General features: G+C 43.3%; 2 protein-coding genes across 3 annotated transcripts in view; both read left to right on the top strand.

Annotated features, from left to right (window-relative positions):
* The window catches only part of cep15 (centrosomal protein 15), an 8834-nt gene extending 7317 nt beyond the window's left edge, over positions 1-1517 (top strand). For both annotated transcript variants that reach the window (XM_074648244.1, XM_074648254.1), the window contains exon 4: positions 1-1517. This exon is cut by the window's left edge and continues 403 nt beyond it. The gene's annotated coding sequence lies outside the window, so the exon portion shown is untranslated.
* Positions 1518-9016: 7499 nt separating this feature from the next.
* On the top strand, positions 9017-12969 carry elf3 (E74-like factor 3 (ets domain transcription factor, epithelial-specific)). The gene is made up of 9 exons (XM_074648228.1): positions 9017-9173; positions 9310-9470; positions 10050-10283; positions 10453-10557; positions 10639-10785; positions 10880-10966; positions 11077-11196; positions 11316-11511; positions 11959-12969. The coding sequence occupies exons 2-9, from the start codon at positions 9317-9319 to the stop codon at positions 12068-12070; spliced, it is 1155 nt and encodes a 384-aa protein (XP_074504329.1). The 5' UTR covers positions 9017-9173; positions 9310-9316; the 3' UTR covers positions 12071-12969.
* Positions 12970-17971: the final 5002 nt, after the last annotated feature.

Genomic DNA, 17971 nt, shown 5'->3' with positions numbered 1-17971 from the left:
AGCATTGAAATTCACTGTTTTGAATCCAAAATAGGTCACCTACATGATTTGTGCAGATCCAATGAGTTTTTGAAACGGGAGAGGATTGTCAGTTGCACTATGGCGAGCGCAAATGAAACGCCGGAGCTGGAAGACCCGCCTGCAGGTTCCCGATCAGCTACTTCAGCAACGGAGAGAGAGTTGTGTATAAGACGAGGCCGGTGTGTCGCCGTCGCTCCACCATTGTAGAGGATGTGAATGCAAAACTAACACATCATACTTGCTAACGCATCACCCAGATGTGCCGAGCACCAGGACGAGGAAAAAACAAGCCGGAGCCCAGCTCCTTATCCCCGCTGCTTTCAAGCAGCCTTTAGACACAAAAGCATGGACAGAAGTAACTGGCATTTACATTGGCATATAGCCAACGTGGAACTAATGAAACCTAATGCTCATGTTTTATTTTGTATTATTCTATTCAGTACTCTCCGTTTCATAGCATTAATAGATGCGTTTCGGTTTTATAAGCGGTTGTGAGTGACCTGTTGCCTTTTTGGGAAAAGTGTTTGTTCAGTGTTCCTACAGAGTAATACACAAGTGATGGAAATGTTCCTTATTTTTATAATGAAAATAGTTTACTAAAGTTAGCAGAGGGCTAAACGCTGCCTCAGTCCCCAGCAGGAGGATCGTGTCTGTCTCTGACACTACTGGCGTATTAGTTCAGATTGTCAGTGTGCAGTCGGAATAAGAGACAGTTTACCAGTGAAAGAGACATGAATTTTACTTGGATTTGGTGTTTGACTGTAGACTCTGGTTGCCTTTAAAGTTGATAAAGATAATAAGTACAGATATGATATATTTTCTAATCTAAAATATAGTTGGATAGTTATCCATGGATATAGAGGAGTAATGTCTACCTGAGTCTATGACATCAGCATTAATATATCATCAACAACTATTGTCTATGTAAAGATATAGAGGAGTAATGTCTACCTGAGCAGAGTATGAAGTCTGTGTGTGTGTTGTAATCAGAGCTTCTGGCTAGCTCACGGCAGTGGAGAGCACTGCTCTCATACGGCGGTTATAGCTGATAACTGCGTTGCTGTGGAAGCGTATCACCGCCGCCTCACCCTCCAGGCTAACACCGTTAGCTCTGTCAGCACTTTCGCTGTTTGTTTGAATGTTTAACGCTGTTAGCACCGTTAGCTGTTAGCCGCAGCTCATCGTCGCCACGTTGAAAGCCATTGAGAGGAGATAGATTGAGACATTGAGAAGACGTTGTTGCAGATTTGTTTCCAATAGTTGATATCGGTGGTAACAGCGACAACAGCGGCTCCAGCTCGCTCTCTTAAGGTGGGCTGACCTTTAAGGTGGACCAGCTATTCTCATTTTAGTGACAAGCCGCTCCTCCGAGTTTTGCTCAGCACCCCCACGCCCCCAACACGACTACTTGGCTGCCGGTCCTAACTAGTTTTCTGGTGGAAACCCTGTGTATGCCCTCAAAACTATTATATATACTGTATATTCAAAACAAGTGTCCATACTACCATTTAGCAAATAGAGATTTTATTATGTAAACAACAGATGTTGAATAAAAATGAAGAAAAAGCTAAAGACCCAGCTCTTTCATGAGCACCTCCGCACCTAATGACATCGATGCTATTGATGATGTTGATAGGTCAGAGTATTTCTACCTTGAATGCAGCGGTCATATTGACCGTATGCAATATGTGTTTCCCAAACATGATGATGATGAAAATAAAATAATCTCTGCTTCTATCCACCCTGTGCGTTGCCTCTGTGCACGATCAGACTTGAAGTTGTTGTTGGCTCTAACTCACGTTGTTCCCTCCTATCTGGATCCTTGCTGGTGTTGTATGAACTCTTTTCAAAGCTGTTTACGCTACATGTCAGCATACACCCATTCACACACACCTTCACGCACGGATGGCAGAGGCTGCCATGCAAGGCAATCTGCCCATCAGGATCTAATCTAAATACTCATTCACACACCGATGGCTCAGTCTGCAGGAGCAGTTTGGGGTTACGTATCTTGTTTAAGGACACTTCGACATGTGACCTGAGGAGGAGCCGGGGATCAAACCGCCAACCTTCCGATTGGTGGACGACCTGCTCTACCCTCTGAGCCACAGCCCGTATATGGACATATATAAGAGTTTCATTAAGGTTATTCTTATAATACTTCATTTTTACTTGGCATTTCTCTTGTGTGTTGTTGCTTTTTAATGTGTTTTTCTGTTTTCTGTTCTCTTTTCCTTTGTTTTGTGCTGTAGGCTATAGATAATGCCTAACATTTAATGATACATCCAAAGACGCGGTTGGATTTTAATATTTGAATTTAATTTCTATTCGACTCGTCACGGAAAAATGCATACAACGGATATGACTAACATACCTTCCGGATGGTTTACACGACTCTGTGACGACGCTGTTAACAGAATTTGTGGAAAGCCCCGCCATTAAGCAACAGCCCAGGTGTAGAAGAGTATTGAAGTGATGAAATCATTTTTCTGTTAGTCCGCGGGCCATGAAAGCTGGAGCCTCTTTCAGAAAACAGAAACCTGAGGGGCTGCATTCCACGCTAAGCTTGTCCTCCAACGCGCCGTGGAAACAAGGTGTGAGTGATGTTGTGAAATTTGGGAGAGAATATTTGGAGGTTCGCCAGTCATTATTGCTTGAAACACATTCCAAAGGCCAACGCTCCATGGGATTATAATTGAGCCAACATCACCATCTGCCCACGCCTACTGTTTCATCTCCGGCCTGATGACAGCAGCAGCAGTGTGTTGCTACAGCAGCTATAGTTATGTAATAAATGTATCATCACTATATCATCTTAAAAAGCTGCACATTCACTGTAATTAGAGATGCTTTCGTCACTCTGCTTTTGAGGATTTAAAAAAAAATAAACGATAAATCCACCAGAACATTTGACATATATTTGTTTTTGTTTTTTCGAAACACTTAACAGCATAACCGTTTGTCAGCTACCTTGATACCTTTTCCCCTTCACCTCTAAACAGAATTACCCTAATACATTAGCAGGCGCTATACATCACAGCTGTAAAACACAGAAACACAACAGTACCAAACAAATCTAAAATCTTACTTGAAGCGCGGCGTGCCTTAGTAATGAAGCCATGTTGTAGTCATTTCTACTAGTGTGTTCTACCAGTTGCAAGAGGAGCTTGTGAACTCTAAAATGTGATGATCGGTGTTTTCTTGCAGCCCCGAAACAACAACTTTTGCATGGGGACATAAAATCAGGTGGATGTCGGTTTAAACTGACCTGCTCTTTTTTTAAATCCAGGTGTGACCCTGGACAACAAAATCTGAACCATCACCCAAAGTTACAATCTCGATTGTCTCTGTTTCGTTGTCATTGGTGGCGAGCGGTTGTGATTTTCCCGGGCAATGTCGCCACAGCCACCGGATCACCAGGGCTTCGTCAGTGATACATCGGCTCCATCTCCACTGTGATACCTCATTCGACAATAGATAGTGAGTTAAAGTGGCAGTAGTCAGTATATTTTTGGCATCATTGGGCAAAAATTCCATAATAACCTTTCAGCATATTCAAGTGTTCTGAGCGATAATTAGACCTCTGCTCCTCCTCATGGCTCTGTTTTCGGGGTTTAAAAAAATCTAGCCCGTGACGGGAGACTTTGACCAATCACAGGTCGTTCTATTGAGAGAGCGTTCCTATTGGCTGTGCTCCGGTCATGTGACCAGAACTTGGCGTTCCTTCACCAGATTTCACAATGGCGGCGGCGTCACAAACTTTCTAATTTTACAGCTAAACCGTGCACTACAAGATGATTCTGAAAACATCTGAGGAGAGAAATAGACATTAACGTAACATAATATTGATTCATATTTGATCAACTTTATTCTCGTAATATTATGACTTTATTCTTGAAATCTTAGCTTTATTGTTTTTCGTCAATGTGGCCCGAATACTCCGTCGTACCGTCGTACCATAGACCTACAACAATGATAAATGAAAATGTAAACAAAAAACAGTTATTCATTTCCATTTTTTAAAAATCCACAGGGAGCCACTGGAGAGGGGATAAAGAGACGCATGTGGCTCCAGAGCTGCAGGTTGCAGACCCCTAATCTAGTCGCTGTCATTGTAATGTAGTTCTGGGTTTAAACATGCTTCAATAGTTGTATGGCCTCGTTGTAAAAGCAACGACAGAGCCCTGACCTCAACCCCCTCCAACACCTTTGGGATGAAGTGCAAGGTGTTGGACATCACTAATGCTCTGCTGGCTGAATGGAGCGGGTTACAAAATCTTGTGGCTTCCCCAGAGGTTACGTGTCTGTAATGTTGGAGTGTCCACATACTTTTGGTCATGTAGTGTACCACCTGATTTTACCCATATATTATCAGTGCATTGCTCATGGTAGCAGTAGAAGGTGTAGTAGAGGTGTTGGCAGCTGATCATTAACCATTAGGTACCAGCATTGAGCCGTATCAGGTCTCAGAGGTTTAGGAGAACCTGCAGCTCTCTGTGTAACATGACACCTGGACCGCCCTCTGAAACACTGTCTGTGTTGGCCCTGCAGTAGTCTTTGTCACTGCTAGGACACAATTAGTATCAACATTCCACTTCTTCACCTTTGCCCTGACTTTTGTGTGTGTGTTTCTCAGTTTAGTCTCCCCTAAATGATATATAGAGAGAGAGAAGCTGTCAGTTGTCCTGCCTCCAGTCCCCACATAACAAAGCCTCACTCTCACCCCAATTAACTCTCGCTGAGGAAGATCTCTCATAGGTCTGGAGGCTACTCACCAAAGCCTGTACATCCTGCCCATCCTTTACTAGGACTGAGATGTCGTCATCTGCATGAGCAGAAACCATAACAGGAGTGTTGAACACTAGCTCTACCCCTCTTGCGCACCATCATGACCAGAGTGTACAGCTGTCCAGAGAGAGGGCATCCCTGCCTCACCCCCACACCCCCCCCCTTCCTCACCCCCCCCCCCCTTCACCCCCCCCCCACACACACATACCGTAACTAAACCTGAGGCCCCGGCATACAACACTTTAACCCCTGCAATAAACTTTTCCCCACAACCAAAAGCAGACAATGTTTTAAACAGGTACCCATGATCCACCCTGTCAAACGCCTTCTCTTGATCAAGGGCTAGCAGAACAAAGTTTACGTTTGACAGTCGAGCCAAGTCCTTTCATATTGCGTATTAAAGGTCCCATATTGTAAAAAGTGAGATTTTCATGTCTTTTATATTATAAAACAGGTTTAAGTGCTATAGAAATACTGTGAAAGTATCAAAACACTCAATCCACAGATAAATACACACAGCCGGTATTCAGAGACTGTGCGTTTGAAACAAGCCGTTAGGATTTCTGTCCATTTGTGATGTCACAAATCCTCAATATTTAGACCATTTCACAGTTTTAAACGTAAACATACTAAATGTGTCCCAGTTTATTTCCTGTTGCAGTGTATGTGAATGACATCAGCTGACAGGATGTAAACATGGACCCAAGCTGTTTCCTAGCAACGCAATTCAGTTGCTATTCCGTTGAATTGCGCTAAAACAGAGTGTTTCAGACAGAGGGTGAATACAGGTATGTTCAGACAGACAGGATGAGAAAAATATTGTGTTTTTTGAACATTAAAGCATGTAAACATGTTCTAGTAGAAACACAAAATACAGTATACCATGACTTTTTTTCATGATATCTTTCTACATACCATGAATTTTTATTTATTTTTTTATTTTATTTTGACATACTATACTTTGACTTTTTATTTTTCACTTTGACATACTACACTAAGACTTTTCTTTTACTTTTTCAACATACTACACAGCAATTTTTTTCGACATACTATACTATGATTTCTTTTTTTTTTACGTTTTTCAACATACTACACTGACTTTTTCTTTTATATACTATACTATGACTTTTTTTTCATTCCATTTTTCGACATACTACTGAACAAGCATGAACCTGAAGTGGAGATTGTCCAACATTGAGCAACCTGGTACACAGTATGATTGGTCCCTGTGTATAATTGATTCCAAACAGTTTTTAAGTCTATTGGCAAGACTCTTTGAATACATTTTGAAAGCTGCACAGAGCAATGCCAGAGATGTCCAGGTCCCCAAGTCACTCAAATCTCTTTCTTTGGCAGAAGAGCTCAGCGGTAGCTCCCCTGCTTCATTTCATTCACATAGACACACAGTCACATAGGTCACTACCAATTATTCCCAGGAGCTTTTGATAAAAGTCCACCAGCAGGTTGTCCACCCCCGGGGCCTTCCCAGGGGCCATTTGAGAGACAGCCTCACTCAGCTCCTGTAAGGTAATGGGTGAGTCCATACTAGTCTTTTGGGACTCAGAGAGTCTTGGTAGGTCCTCAAGCAAGGTTCCAGTACACACATTGTCACACATGACAGCAGAAAATAAAATTTAGCAGCCCCCTCTCGCATTTCACCCATAACAGAGGTTACCCCCCCCCCACCAGCCAAATGCAAACAATGCATTTGTTTGTCTTCCCCCTGTTTCTTCTCTAACCCAAGAAAGAACACTTGGGGCAGCCCCTTTTGCCCGCTCTTGGAGATACGCCCCAAGGTCTCTACGTAGCTTAGACTGTGTTGCATTTCTACTCCGTTGTGACCTACCAGCTCATCCTCAATCTCTCTTATGCTACGTTCTAGCCCTCCCAGCACCCTCTCGACTTCAGATGTGGAGAAAGCCATGTACTGCTGGCAAAAATGCCTAATAAGGGCCTTACCAGCATCCCACCACAAATATGAAGATTCAAATTCTCCTCTCCTACCCCTCCAACTACTCCAAAACCCATCAAAACTTGAGCAAAAGGAGGCATCTCGAAGGATCTTGGTATTAAACTTCCAGTGCATAGACCTCAGAGGTCCTGGTGCAATGGAGAGGTGAGCCAGTGCCGGATGGTGGTCAGAGAACCCAGACGGTACTATATGCTCGCTTTAACCAGCTTGTTACTGTGATGTTTCCAGATATAAAGGTGGTCTAGCCTTGCTGCACCAACCCTATCTGGCACGACCTTCATCACTAATACTTCATCCATCTCTACCAAAGACAGTTCTTGCCTCAAAGCCCCAAAGAGAGTCCCCCCTCACCCTTCCTGTATGAGGTGCATATATGTATACAAACTCAAAAGATTTGTTCCTTATATTTGCTCTGACAACCAACAACCTCCCTTTGGATACTTCCTTATGAGAGGTGATGTTAACTCCAAGACCTGTTGAGAACAGTACTGCTACACCTGCGCTAAGATTAGTGCCTCATTAATGACTCAAGACCTGTGCTCCTTTCCACCAGACCCCCCAGTCCACCTCATTCTCCACATCACTGTGCACTGTTTCTTGTAGGAACAATACATTCACATGAATCTGTTTGACAAACTCAGCCAACACACCCCTTTTCCCCTGGTCTCTGCCGCCATTGATTTTAAGAGTGCCTATCCGTAAGACCTCCATAGGAAGAGGAAAGGAAAGGATCAAGTATGTGAACCACAAGAAAAGCCCCACCGGCAGATGTGTACCATGCAACCTATCCATTTTAAACTCGGCATACTTTTCGTCACAGAAGTGGCCCCATTTGCTGAGCCTATACTTCTTCTGAGGAGTCAGGGACTTTGCATCTACAAACTTAGTAGTGTGACTCACAGATCTAAGAAACTTCTTAGGATCTGGGAAAAAGTGTGCAAGTGGCACATATTTCTTAGTCTTTGTTTCATTAAGGAAGTGGTTTAGCTCCTTCACTGAGGACAATTCTGAGAGAGAGAGAGAGAGAGATACTTTTTTGTTTTGTACATTTGGCGTTTGATATTGCAATATGTTGTTGTGAACTGTTTTTTATTTGTTTGTTTGTTTTATTGACACAACAAACATCATTTATTTCTGTATTGTTTTCTACCATTTTCATCTTCTTTTTAAATATCTATAATGTATATATGTATATATATGTTTTTACTTTTATTGTGTTCTTTTTTTTCTTATTATTGAATTGGCAACATTGTTCACCTAACAGTCATGCCAATAAAGCATATTGAATTGAATTGAAATTGAGTGAGAGACTGAGAGACAGACAGAGAGAGATAGAGAGAGAGAGACAGAGATAGAGGGAGAGAGACAGAGAGAGAGTGAGAGACAGAAAGAGAGAGACAGCAGAGAGAGATAGAGGGAGAGAGACAGAGAGTGAGAGACAGAGAGACAGAAAGAGAGACAGACAGAGAGAGACAGAAAGAGAGAGACAGACAGAGATAGAGGGAGAGAGAGAGAGTGAGAGACAGAGAGAGAGAGAGAGAGAAAGACATTCATGCCAGTACAGCATATTGAATAGAACTGAAGTGAGAGACACACAGAGACAGTGAGAGACACACAGAGACAGTGAGAGACACACAGAGACAGTGAGAGACACACAGAGACAGAGAGAGACACACAGAGACAGAGAGAGACACACAGAGGCAGAGAGAGACGCACAGAGGCAGTAAATATGAGGAGGTGACTGAGTGCATCTCAGTGAAGTGTTGTTATCAGTCCCAGGCCTGGCTGTTGATTGTCACACTGTGACACACTGTGTGCTGCTATTTTTAGAGCTTGTCGTCCACAGCGTCCCCACCCCTTCCTTGTCGGAGGGAAAAGGGGGGCTGTGTCACGTAAATAATATGACAAAGTTCAGCCACTTCAAAGCAGCTGTATTGTACAGTGTGAGAGGTGATAATCAGCATTCATCCTCCCAACACATCACAGCAGTGAAGTTACAGGAATGTATAATGACACAAAGCACCCCTGTGAATGCTAACGCAGTCTATTAACACTAATAGAGTCTGAGCACCAGCTGATGGTGTGAAGACATGGAAAAAAAGAGGTTCGAGAGAATGGCAGAGCAGGTTTGTTTAGTTGAGCAAGTTCTCAGGAAAGCGGAGGAGGAGGAGGAGGGACGGAGGTGTGGCCAGTTTCAGGTGGAATTCCCCTGAACTCACCTGAGTCCGTCCCCCTCTCCGTCACAGCACTATAAAGGTCCACAGGTGGGTAAATGCAGCAGCAGGTGCATCTTTTGCCTCAGAGACACGGGTTTACACAGAGAGACACTCGCTCACACTGACACTCTGTCTTGGAGCATAATTCATCATATTAAGACTCGTGCTGTAATCAGGTAAGAGACATCTATTTATTGATTTATTGAAGTGATTCACATTTTAATCATGTTATGTGTTCATTAGATATAACTTGTCTTTGAATTGAAAGCAGCTCTTCAGTGTTTTTTAAACTGCCGTGTATCTTCTTGTCAGTGTCTCCATGGCTTCGCCGTGCCTCAGCAGCATCCTGACCAATGCCAACCTCACCATGTATCAGAACGGCATCCCCGATGTCCTGCCGCAGCAGCGAAGTGTGCTGCCCAGCATCAACACCCTGCATATCAGCAACTCGGCATACAACTCCAACACGAGCGGTGAGAGGAGAAGCCCGTTGTTTGTGCCAGACATTAGACCGGTGTGGTGTGATGTGGTGTGGTGTGGTGTGGTGTGGTGTGGTGTGGTGTCGTGGCCGTGAAGCCTTTGTTAACCATTATAGTCCAGTCTGAGTTTCACCTGAACACTAATCTCACAGTAAACACCATCCTTTATTTTCAAACTTGAGCCAGTGGGACCATTAGCTCACTGAACTTTGCTTTGACCTCATTTAGACACCGTTGGCTCAATCATTTACCAGGCCAATGTTTAACTCGGCATAACCGTCAGAATGCTGCCAACTCATGGCGGCTCAAACAGCTTCGGCTTTGTGTGTCTGACCTTAGAGACACATGATCCAGACTGGCTGACTGATACGATACATCACTGATAGCTGATTGCAGTATTGACATATTAACTGAACTTAAGTAGATGCATGAACAAAGATCAAGATTTTACATGAAAATATACAGTTTTTTAAATCTGTCTCACTGCCATTTATAGCTATGAATGCTGGGATCATTCCGTTGAACGCACCTTCAATAATTACTGTCAATTAATTCCTGCTTCTTTCTTTGCAGGCCAGTGGTACAGGCAGACCAGCCCTCACTTGTGGACCGCAGAACACATCCTGGAATGGATCAGCGACCACGTAGAGAACACAAAGTTTGACGCAAGCACCCTGAGTTTGGCCTACTGTGCCATGGACGGCTCCACTCTCTGCCACATGAACCGGGAACAAATGGTCGGGGTGTTCGGCCCGCAGCTCGGGCTGCAGCTCCACCAGAGTCTGCTGGAACACAAGACCAGATATGGTAAATTTCAGAGCTGAAATAGTTCAAGTTGACACTCCAAAATAACAGTCAAATTTGCAAGTTATACTGATACAGTGGAAGAAATACAGATTTGTCCTCTCTTCCCAGAGGACAGCATGCTTCTCCTGGATGAACCCCTTCTCATCTCCTCATGTCTTTCTCTTCCCAGAGCTGCAGCTGTCAGAACCAGAGCTGAACGAGACCTGCCAGCTCCTGGACCACTTCCTGGACAACCTGAACTTCCCTTTGCTCAGCACCATTAGAATTGGCCAAGGTACGTACTGCATAGTGACGTTACATAAAGTCAGTCCTGCGTGGAAGTCATAGGGCTAACGCTGCTACTTCCTACCAACAGGTGAAGGAATCGTCAGCAAGAGGGAGATTGACTACAGGGATGATTACGGTTTTACTAATCTGAACACGGAGCCCATGACACCTGTGCGCGACACGGAGTACCTGTCTGATAACCAGTCTGACAGCGAGTACAGCTCCTCCTCCAACAGTAAGTCATCCATTCTCAGCATCTTACTCATCTCTCCCGCCTATCACTTTCCTAAGAATGCTGCATATCTGATACTTGTCTCTGATGCGTTCAGGTGGCCTGTTCGACTTCTCAAGCCTCGGCTCACCGGAGTCCGGCAGCGGCGAATCGGACCCGGAGTTCTCCTACCCTGCTATTTCTAGTGAGTATAGGCAGAAAAGCTCATTGTTTGTACGGTTCTTTGGCATTCCACGGTGTCAGCAGTGTCAGTCAGTTTAAGTAAACGTCTGACAATTTAACTTGTGTTGACAGAGGTGCACATCAAGACAGAGAAAGGAGAGTCTCGCCTGAAGCGCCCCCGGGGGCGACCTCCCAAAGTCAGCAGAGAGCACAGCAGCAGCATCTACGACAGTCCGAAGAAGAACAAACACGGTAAGGCATGTGAGGGGACACCTGTACGTCCACACTGCTGAGCTCTTTTTTACACATTCATACAATTTACATACAAAATCACACATTTAGCTAATTGTGATCTACTGTTTTGTCTGCAGCGCCCCGTGGCACTCACCTGTGGGAGTTCATCAGAGACATCCTGATCCATCCGGAGAGGAACCAGGGCATGATGAAGTGGGAGGACCGCCGCGAGGGCGTCTTTAAGTTCCTCAAGTCCGAGGCTGTGGCTCAGATGTGGGGCCAGAAAAAGAAGAACAGCAGCATGACGTACGAGAAACTCAGCCGCGCCATGAGGTGAGTCCATGTAGCAGCCGGCTGTTTCATCAGCTTTCCATTTTATCTGTCTGGATCTCAAGAGTCCGTATAAATGAGGAAATATTCCAACGTTGACAACCATTGCAGACAGTGTAGCTTTACCCTTTTAGGCCAGATTTAGTGGGCTTCTGCAGTGATTGACCACACACCAGCTTTTTGCAGCCAAAATAACCCTGATGATGTCAGTTGACACAGCTGCTCCAGAGCCACAGAGCCTCAGTAATACTCCCTACGACTGATCAATTGGTGATTAATCCTGGTCCGGTCACTAGTGGAAGAATATTGTTAAAGAGATCAGAAGCCACTTTTGACATTTTCATTAACTAACAAGTGCTTTAAATCAGTGAAGTGCAGCAGATGATGAAGTGAACTGCATACTCTTGTGTCTTAAACCTGGACTATAACAAACCGTCCTCTTCCCTCCAGGTATTACTATAAGAGGGAGATCCTGGAGCGAGTCGACGGCCGGAGGCTCGTGTACAAATTTGGAAAGAACTCGAGCGGCTGGAAGACTGACGAGATCGGCATGGGCATGTGAGGCATCAGGCAGAGAGCGGGTGAAAACCGAAGAGCCAATCCGAGTTCAGGAACTAGAAAACCGTTGGGTGGCTCGTCTGGCAAAGAAAAACCCCTTGCTGCCCACATGTTTAAGACACTAACTTCCTCTCAGAAGGAAGGTGTTGCAGAAAATGTAAGCCATTGTTTTTGGCTCTAGTAGGTTTTATGAACCAATATTAATGTTGTATCTTGTTTTGTGTTTATGTATGGCACCGCAGAAACGTTACTATGTGAGCAGTAACTCAAATAGACATTGTTTTGGATGCTTGTGTGAGTCTCTGTAAGCACCTGGAGGCTGACAACGTTTTACAATCACACAGAATTCACTCTGGTGTTTGTGTCGACGTCTCTGTAGCGATGCAGGACTAACTCATCCTCGTCTGAAAGACGTTTTGGTATTTGTGCATTAGTGACTGTATTATGTCACTGGAAATGTTATATTCTTATTTTTCTTACTTTCATATTGCTGTCTTGTTATATTCTAAAATGTTTTCCATGCAAAAGGTGAAATCAGTTTATGGATCTGAATGTAGTCCTCTGCTAGACGGACAAAGACAGAACAGAGAGAGAACCAGGGTGGAATAGTTAATACAGTCACAACGTGCATTACATGTCTATCGGTATCACTTATTATAAAGTGTGTAAAAAGTATGTCACATGTCTTATATATATGATCATCACCTGTGAACACAGTTTGTATTAATCAGTCAGAAATCGCTGTTTGTGTGATTATTTTTTTTTAAATTGTATAATATGTGATGAATCCACTTTGGATTGATAAATGTACATGTATGTACAAGTAAGTCTCATACCATGTATACTGTACCATCTCTTTATAAATGGCATATTGTTTTTAAAGAAATACATTTTTGACATGTTCTTGTTGGTTTTGGGATTTATTCTTAAATCTGTACTCTTATTGGTATATATCTGTAATATCCTTCTGTGTCATGAAGGATTGGAGGTGTGAAACTGGAGTATAATAGTGAGAGTTAAACTCATATGATACAATTATCACCCATCCATAGTCTGCTTCTCCGAAACTAAACCCTTCATTCTGGTGGGCATTCATCCAATGTCAAATTACAGGAGGTGATATATGTAATAGAAAAAAAAAACATTCCGATATTTGTGGCCAGTGGCCTTCCAGCTCTGAGTGGGACTTCTGTTATTGGATGAGTAAAGTGGCAGTAGGCAGTATATATTTGGCATCATTAGGCAAAAATTCCATAATAACCTTTCAGCATGTTGTAATTCAAGTGTTCTGAGAGATAACTAGACTTCTGCTCCTCCTCATGACGTTCCTTCATCAGTTTGTTACAATAGCACAAACTTTCTTTTACAGCTAAACCGTGCACTACAAGATGATTCTAAAAACATTTGAGGAGAGAAATAGTCATTAACGTAACATAATATTGATTCATATTTGATCAGCGCTGCCTAGTTTGACCATTTGGTCGGAGTTTGCGAGTGATTGACAGCCGGCTCTCCTAGACAGCAGATGGACAGCAGACCTCAGATCAGCTCTTACTGCTTGTTTTCCTCCGGTCTGTGAAATCTTGTAGATGCCGTTATGAACACTGGAGGACATAGAGGTACATGATATTTTTCAGGTTACAAGTGTCATGCACTGCTGTCATGATATAGCGACCGTTTTATAAAAAAATATTTCTTTAATATTATTTGCTCCAATCTCGCCTACCTCAGCTTTAACGAGTTTGGGCTTGTAATAATTAGTAAGGTAGCGACAAGCCTTGAATTAGAAGAAAAAGCTGTCTGTACTCTGAACCTTATGCATTATCCTTTGGAGACAGAAATCTATGGCTTTATTCATCCAATTTTCAAGTTTCAAGTCAATGTTGACTGAGACTGAGTTAACCTGACCCAGCAGATGTTTGTTCCTCTGAACCATCTGAGAAGCCGTCATGGAAACTGTTTGGAAAAGGGCGGGCTCTAATACTTAACAGGTGATTATATGAACCATCTGTCAATCAAACTATTGCTGAAGTCAGCAGCTACGCTAACTTCTTCAGGAGCCGCCATTGTTGTTTAGAACCAAGCGTCTCCTCTCCATGTCCGTCACACACACCTAAGCCCCGCCTCTAGCTGCAGTAGCTCCTCACTGATTGGTCCGTGCTCTGGCTTGCTGGACACAGATATGTTACTTGAAGCCTGACAAGATGGATTTTCATGTGACATGTGATCACATGATTCTCGCTTCATTTCGACACTTCGTGAGAATCCAGATGCCGTGAAAGATAACTACGATTCCATAATCATTAAAAACAGAACAAACTCTAGTATCTGTGTCTGTCACAGGACTGTAATAACCCCGTCCAATCATTTCATTTAGAACAGGCTACCTGCCTGTCTACCTACCTACCTGTCTACCTATTTACCTACCTGTCTACCTGCCTGTCTACCTATCTACCTACCTGTCTACATACCTGTCTACCTACCTGCCTGTGTACATATTTAACTGCCTGTCTACCTACCTACCTGCCTATCTACCTATTTACCTGTCTACCTATCTACCTATCTACCTACCTGCCTGTGAACCAACCTGCCTGTCTACATACCTGTCTACCTACCTGTTTACCTACCTGCCTGTCTACCTATCTACCTGTCTACCTACATGTTTACCTACCTGCCTGTCTACCTATCTACCTGTCTGCCTACCTGCCTGTCTACCTATCTACCTGTCTACCTACCTACCTGTCTACCTACCTGTCTACCTACCTGCCTGTGAACCAACCTGTCTACCTACCTGTCTACCTATCTACCTGTCTACCTACATGTTTACCTACCTGTCTACCTACCTGCCTGTCTACCTTCCTACCTGTCTACCTACCTGTCTACCTACCTGCCTGTCTACCTTCCTACCTGTCTACCTACCTGTCTACCTACCTGCCTGTCTACCTTCCTACCTGTCTACCTACCTGTCTACCTACCTGCCTGTGAACCTACCTGTCTACAGAATGTTAGAAAATTTACTGTGAACCTTTTTGCAAAATATTTACAAGAAATGTTTTTTCAGTTAGATACTCATTTTGTATCGACATGTGACGTGATTGTGAAATTAATAAAATAACATAACTTATAACTAAAACTACTCGGGTGCAGTTTTCTATCCTTAAGATTTCAGTCCATTTTGATACATGTAGTTTCTGGTGGCAAAAGAAAGTAATAATAATAATAACCTAGTATTAGTCCAGGCATTTCACCCCAAAATGTGGGTCATTTTCTGCATTTCATCTTGTGCATCATGTCTTGTCAGTGCATGCATCATTTCTTGTGAATCTTTTGTGTTTCCAACATCAATCCTATGGGTATAACTCTGAATGGTGAACTAGAATGCAGTCTGAGGTGTCCTGTGAACAGCAGGGCTTCAACAGCGCTCGACACACAATCGTCTTTAACTGGCTACGGAGCATTAAGTGCACGGATATCACACTGTGGCTGACAGATAGTCAAAACCTTTATTATAAACCAGGACAGACTGTGTTTGACTGACTGTGCATCACCTGCATTCCAAATGAGAGAGTAGAGAAAAGCAAGAAGCAACAACACTATTATAAGTCATGCCGTGCACCAAGAACTGTCATTAAAAACATAACCTCATACTGATCCATATTGTGGTGCCATAAAAACCTGTGAGACCTGTTCACTGGAATGGTTTCACTAAATGCCAGTGTTACACAACATCACCATTTAACTGGCACAATTACCTGAACACCTGACGGCGTTATGCAACCCGACACCTGCATTAAAGCATTCAATTGAACCGTGTTACTTAAGTGTGAAAGTCAACGTGCATGAGTGTAACCAGACAGTCTGTGTCGATAAATGCAGTTGCATTGTGTGCGTGTATGTGTGTGTGTAATAATGGTCTTTGACAGCTGTGTGATACCTCAGACTGTAGACACACTATCAATCCACCATTGTTAGATTTCCAACATTTAGCCGCAAAATTGAGCTTTGTGGTTCACACACTTCTGTCTGCTTCTTCCAACTGAAACTGGCAGACGATGGTTTCTGGTTTCAGCGTGTGTACAACAGGTCCGGCCTGTTGCAGATGACTGGGCATGATAATATATATATATGGCTTTTCTGTTGAATAATAACTTCCTTCAGTGCCAACAACTGACACCATTCAGTCCTGTCTCCAGTGAACTACACTTTGTATCTGATGGTTCTGGAGCAGTGGCAGCAGGAACTAGTGTGATGTTCATGTCTTGCAGGAAAAAGTAAGAATGTGGAAGATCAGGGTGGTGGTGGTGGTGGTGGTGGTGGTTGGGAAAAAGGAATTATAGTGTCAGTGCCAGGTCACACACCAGAAAGTAGAACAGTGAAATCGAATGTGTGCACCCTCACGAAACAGGTGGTGCTGGACATAGCGACGTCTTGCATTTTGGTCACTAACCGGACATTAAGTGAAATGAAATTTGTAACATTTAACAAACTAACTACTTGACTTTGACAGTCAGAGATCAGATGCTGTCTCAAGTTGTGGATGGCCTTGGTTTACCTGCACTAGCATACTCAACTGCAGCCGCCTTTGTGTTTTTCCTGCTAATTTGTAATCCTGGCAGCCAGGAACAGGGGCTCTCCCCTGCAGCAGTTTCCTGACACTTGGACAAAAGACTCTCCAATCGTGCCACCGGTTCAAAGTGTAGTCCACGTGAGCTTGCAGCTGCACAATCCTCTTTTGACAACCTCTGACTGCATACATATCTAGGACCCCCCCAACAAGAGAAGAACTGCAGAACTAATAGAAACACCCCCTTTGTACTGGTTTACACATGGAAGGCTACATTCTGGGTTAGTATGAATTATTAACCATTACCACACCGAGAACGATAGGGATCATTTCACCTCTATGATAGAAAACATCACATGATGTTCTTCATGATTTAGCCTATAAGAATTGTATGTATTCATTTGGTAGTGTAGGCTTTATTCAGTCAGTGTTTTCCACATGTTCCACATTAATCTCTGCATGGAATATTATTAATCAACTCAATTAATCAAGAGAAAGCACCTCTCCACGGCCTCCTTCTCAGTTTCTAAGTGACCCATATGACATTTCATGTGGCTTTAATAACACACCTCTGCTGGCAATAACAAAATTAGTAATTCATTAGTAAAAGAGGTATACTGGAACCTCTCACTCATATTTTTGGGAAGATCTATGGAAACTGGTATTGATCCCAAAGACCTTTAAAAAGCTAAAATGATACCTTTATTTAAATCCGGTTATCCTCGTAACTTCACAACATATCCTTCACCATCTTGCAGGTATAGTCAATAACTCTCTAATACACTAAAGAAAATATGAACCTGTGGGGTTTTCTTGTAGTTTGTTTGTTGTTTACTTTGTTCAAGCAAGACATGAAGATACAGTATGATGACACTGAGAGAGCTTTTTGTTTATGCTGAATAAAAATAATTCTTTTGCACTTTGAAAAAAATGTCTGTGCGTAATAACTGCACATGATTGTGATGAAGACTTTGCGTCGCTTTAGCTGCTTTTACTGAATCACCGTCGGGTAGCACATCAACACACGGGTCAGGTAGGACCCTACGTCAACACAACTTTTCCTTTACCCCCCCTCCCTTCTGTTGTTCCCATCCCCCAAAGGCCATCTAATTACAGTAATCCAGATGTGGTCCCAGTCTGACCGGGTAGAGGGGTTGTGGGTGTGGTCACTCTCAGTCTCTAACATGATGGCTTCGTCTGTCCCTGTGCTCTCACTGGGTGCTGCTGGGATGGGCTAACCCTAACCCTCGGACCAAGGATCTCGGGGTGGTGCTCTCGCTTGAGATCACCGCTGGCAAATACCACAACTTTCCATGGTCCAACTTGGAGAATACAACATCT

The sequence above is a fragment of the Sebastes fasciatus genome, chromosome 1 (genome assembly GCF_043250625.1).
Source record: "Sebastes fasciatus isolate fSebFas1 chromosome 1, fSebFas1.pri, whole genome shotgun sequence".
Taxonomy (NCBI): Eukaryota; Metazoa; Chordata; class Actinopteri; order Perciformes; family Sebastidae; genus Sebastes; species Sebastes fasciatus.
This window is presented reverse-complemented; position numbering and strand designations above follow the sequence as displayed.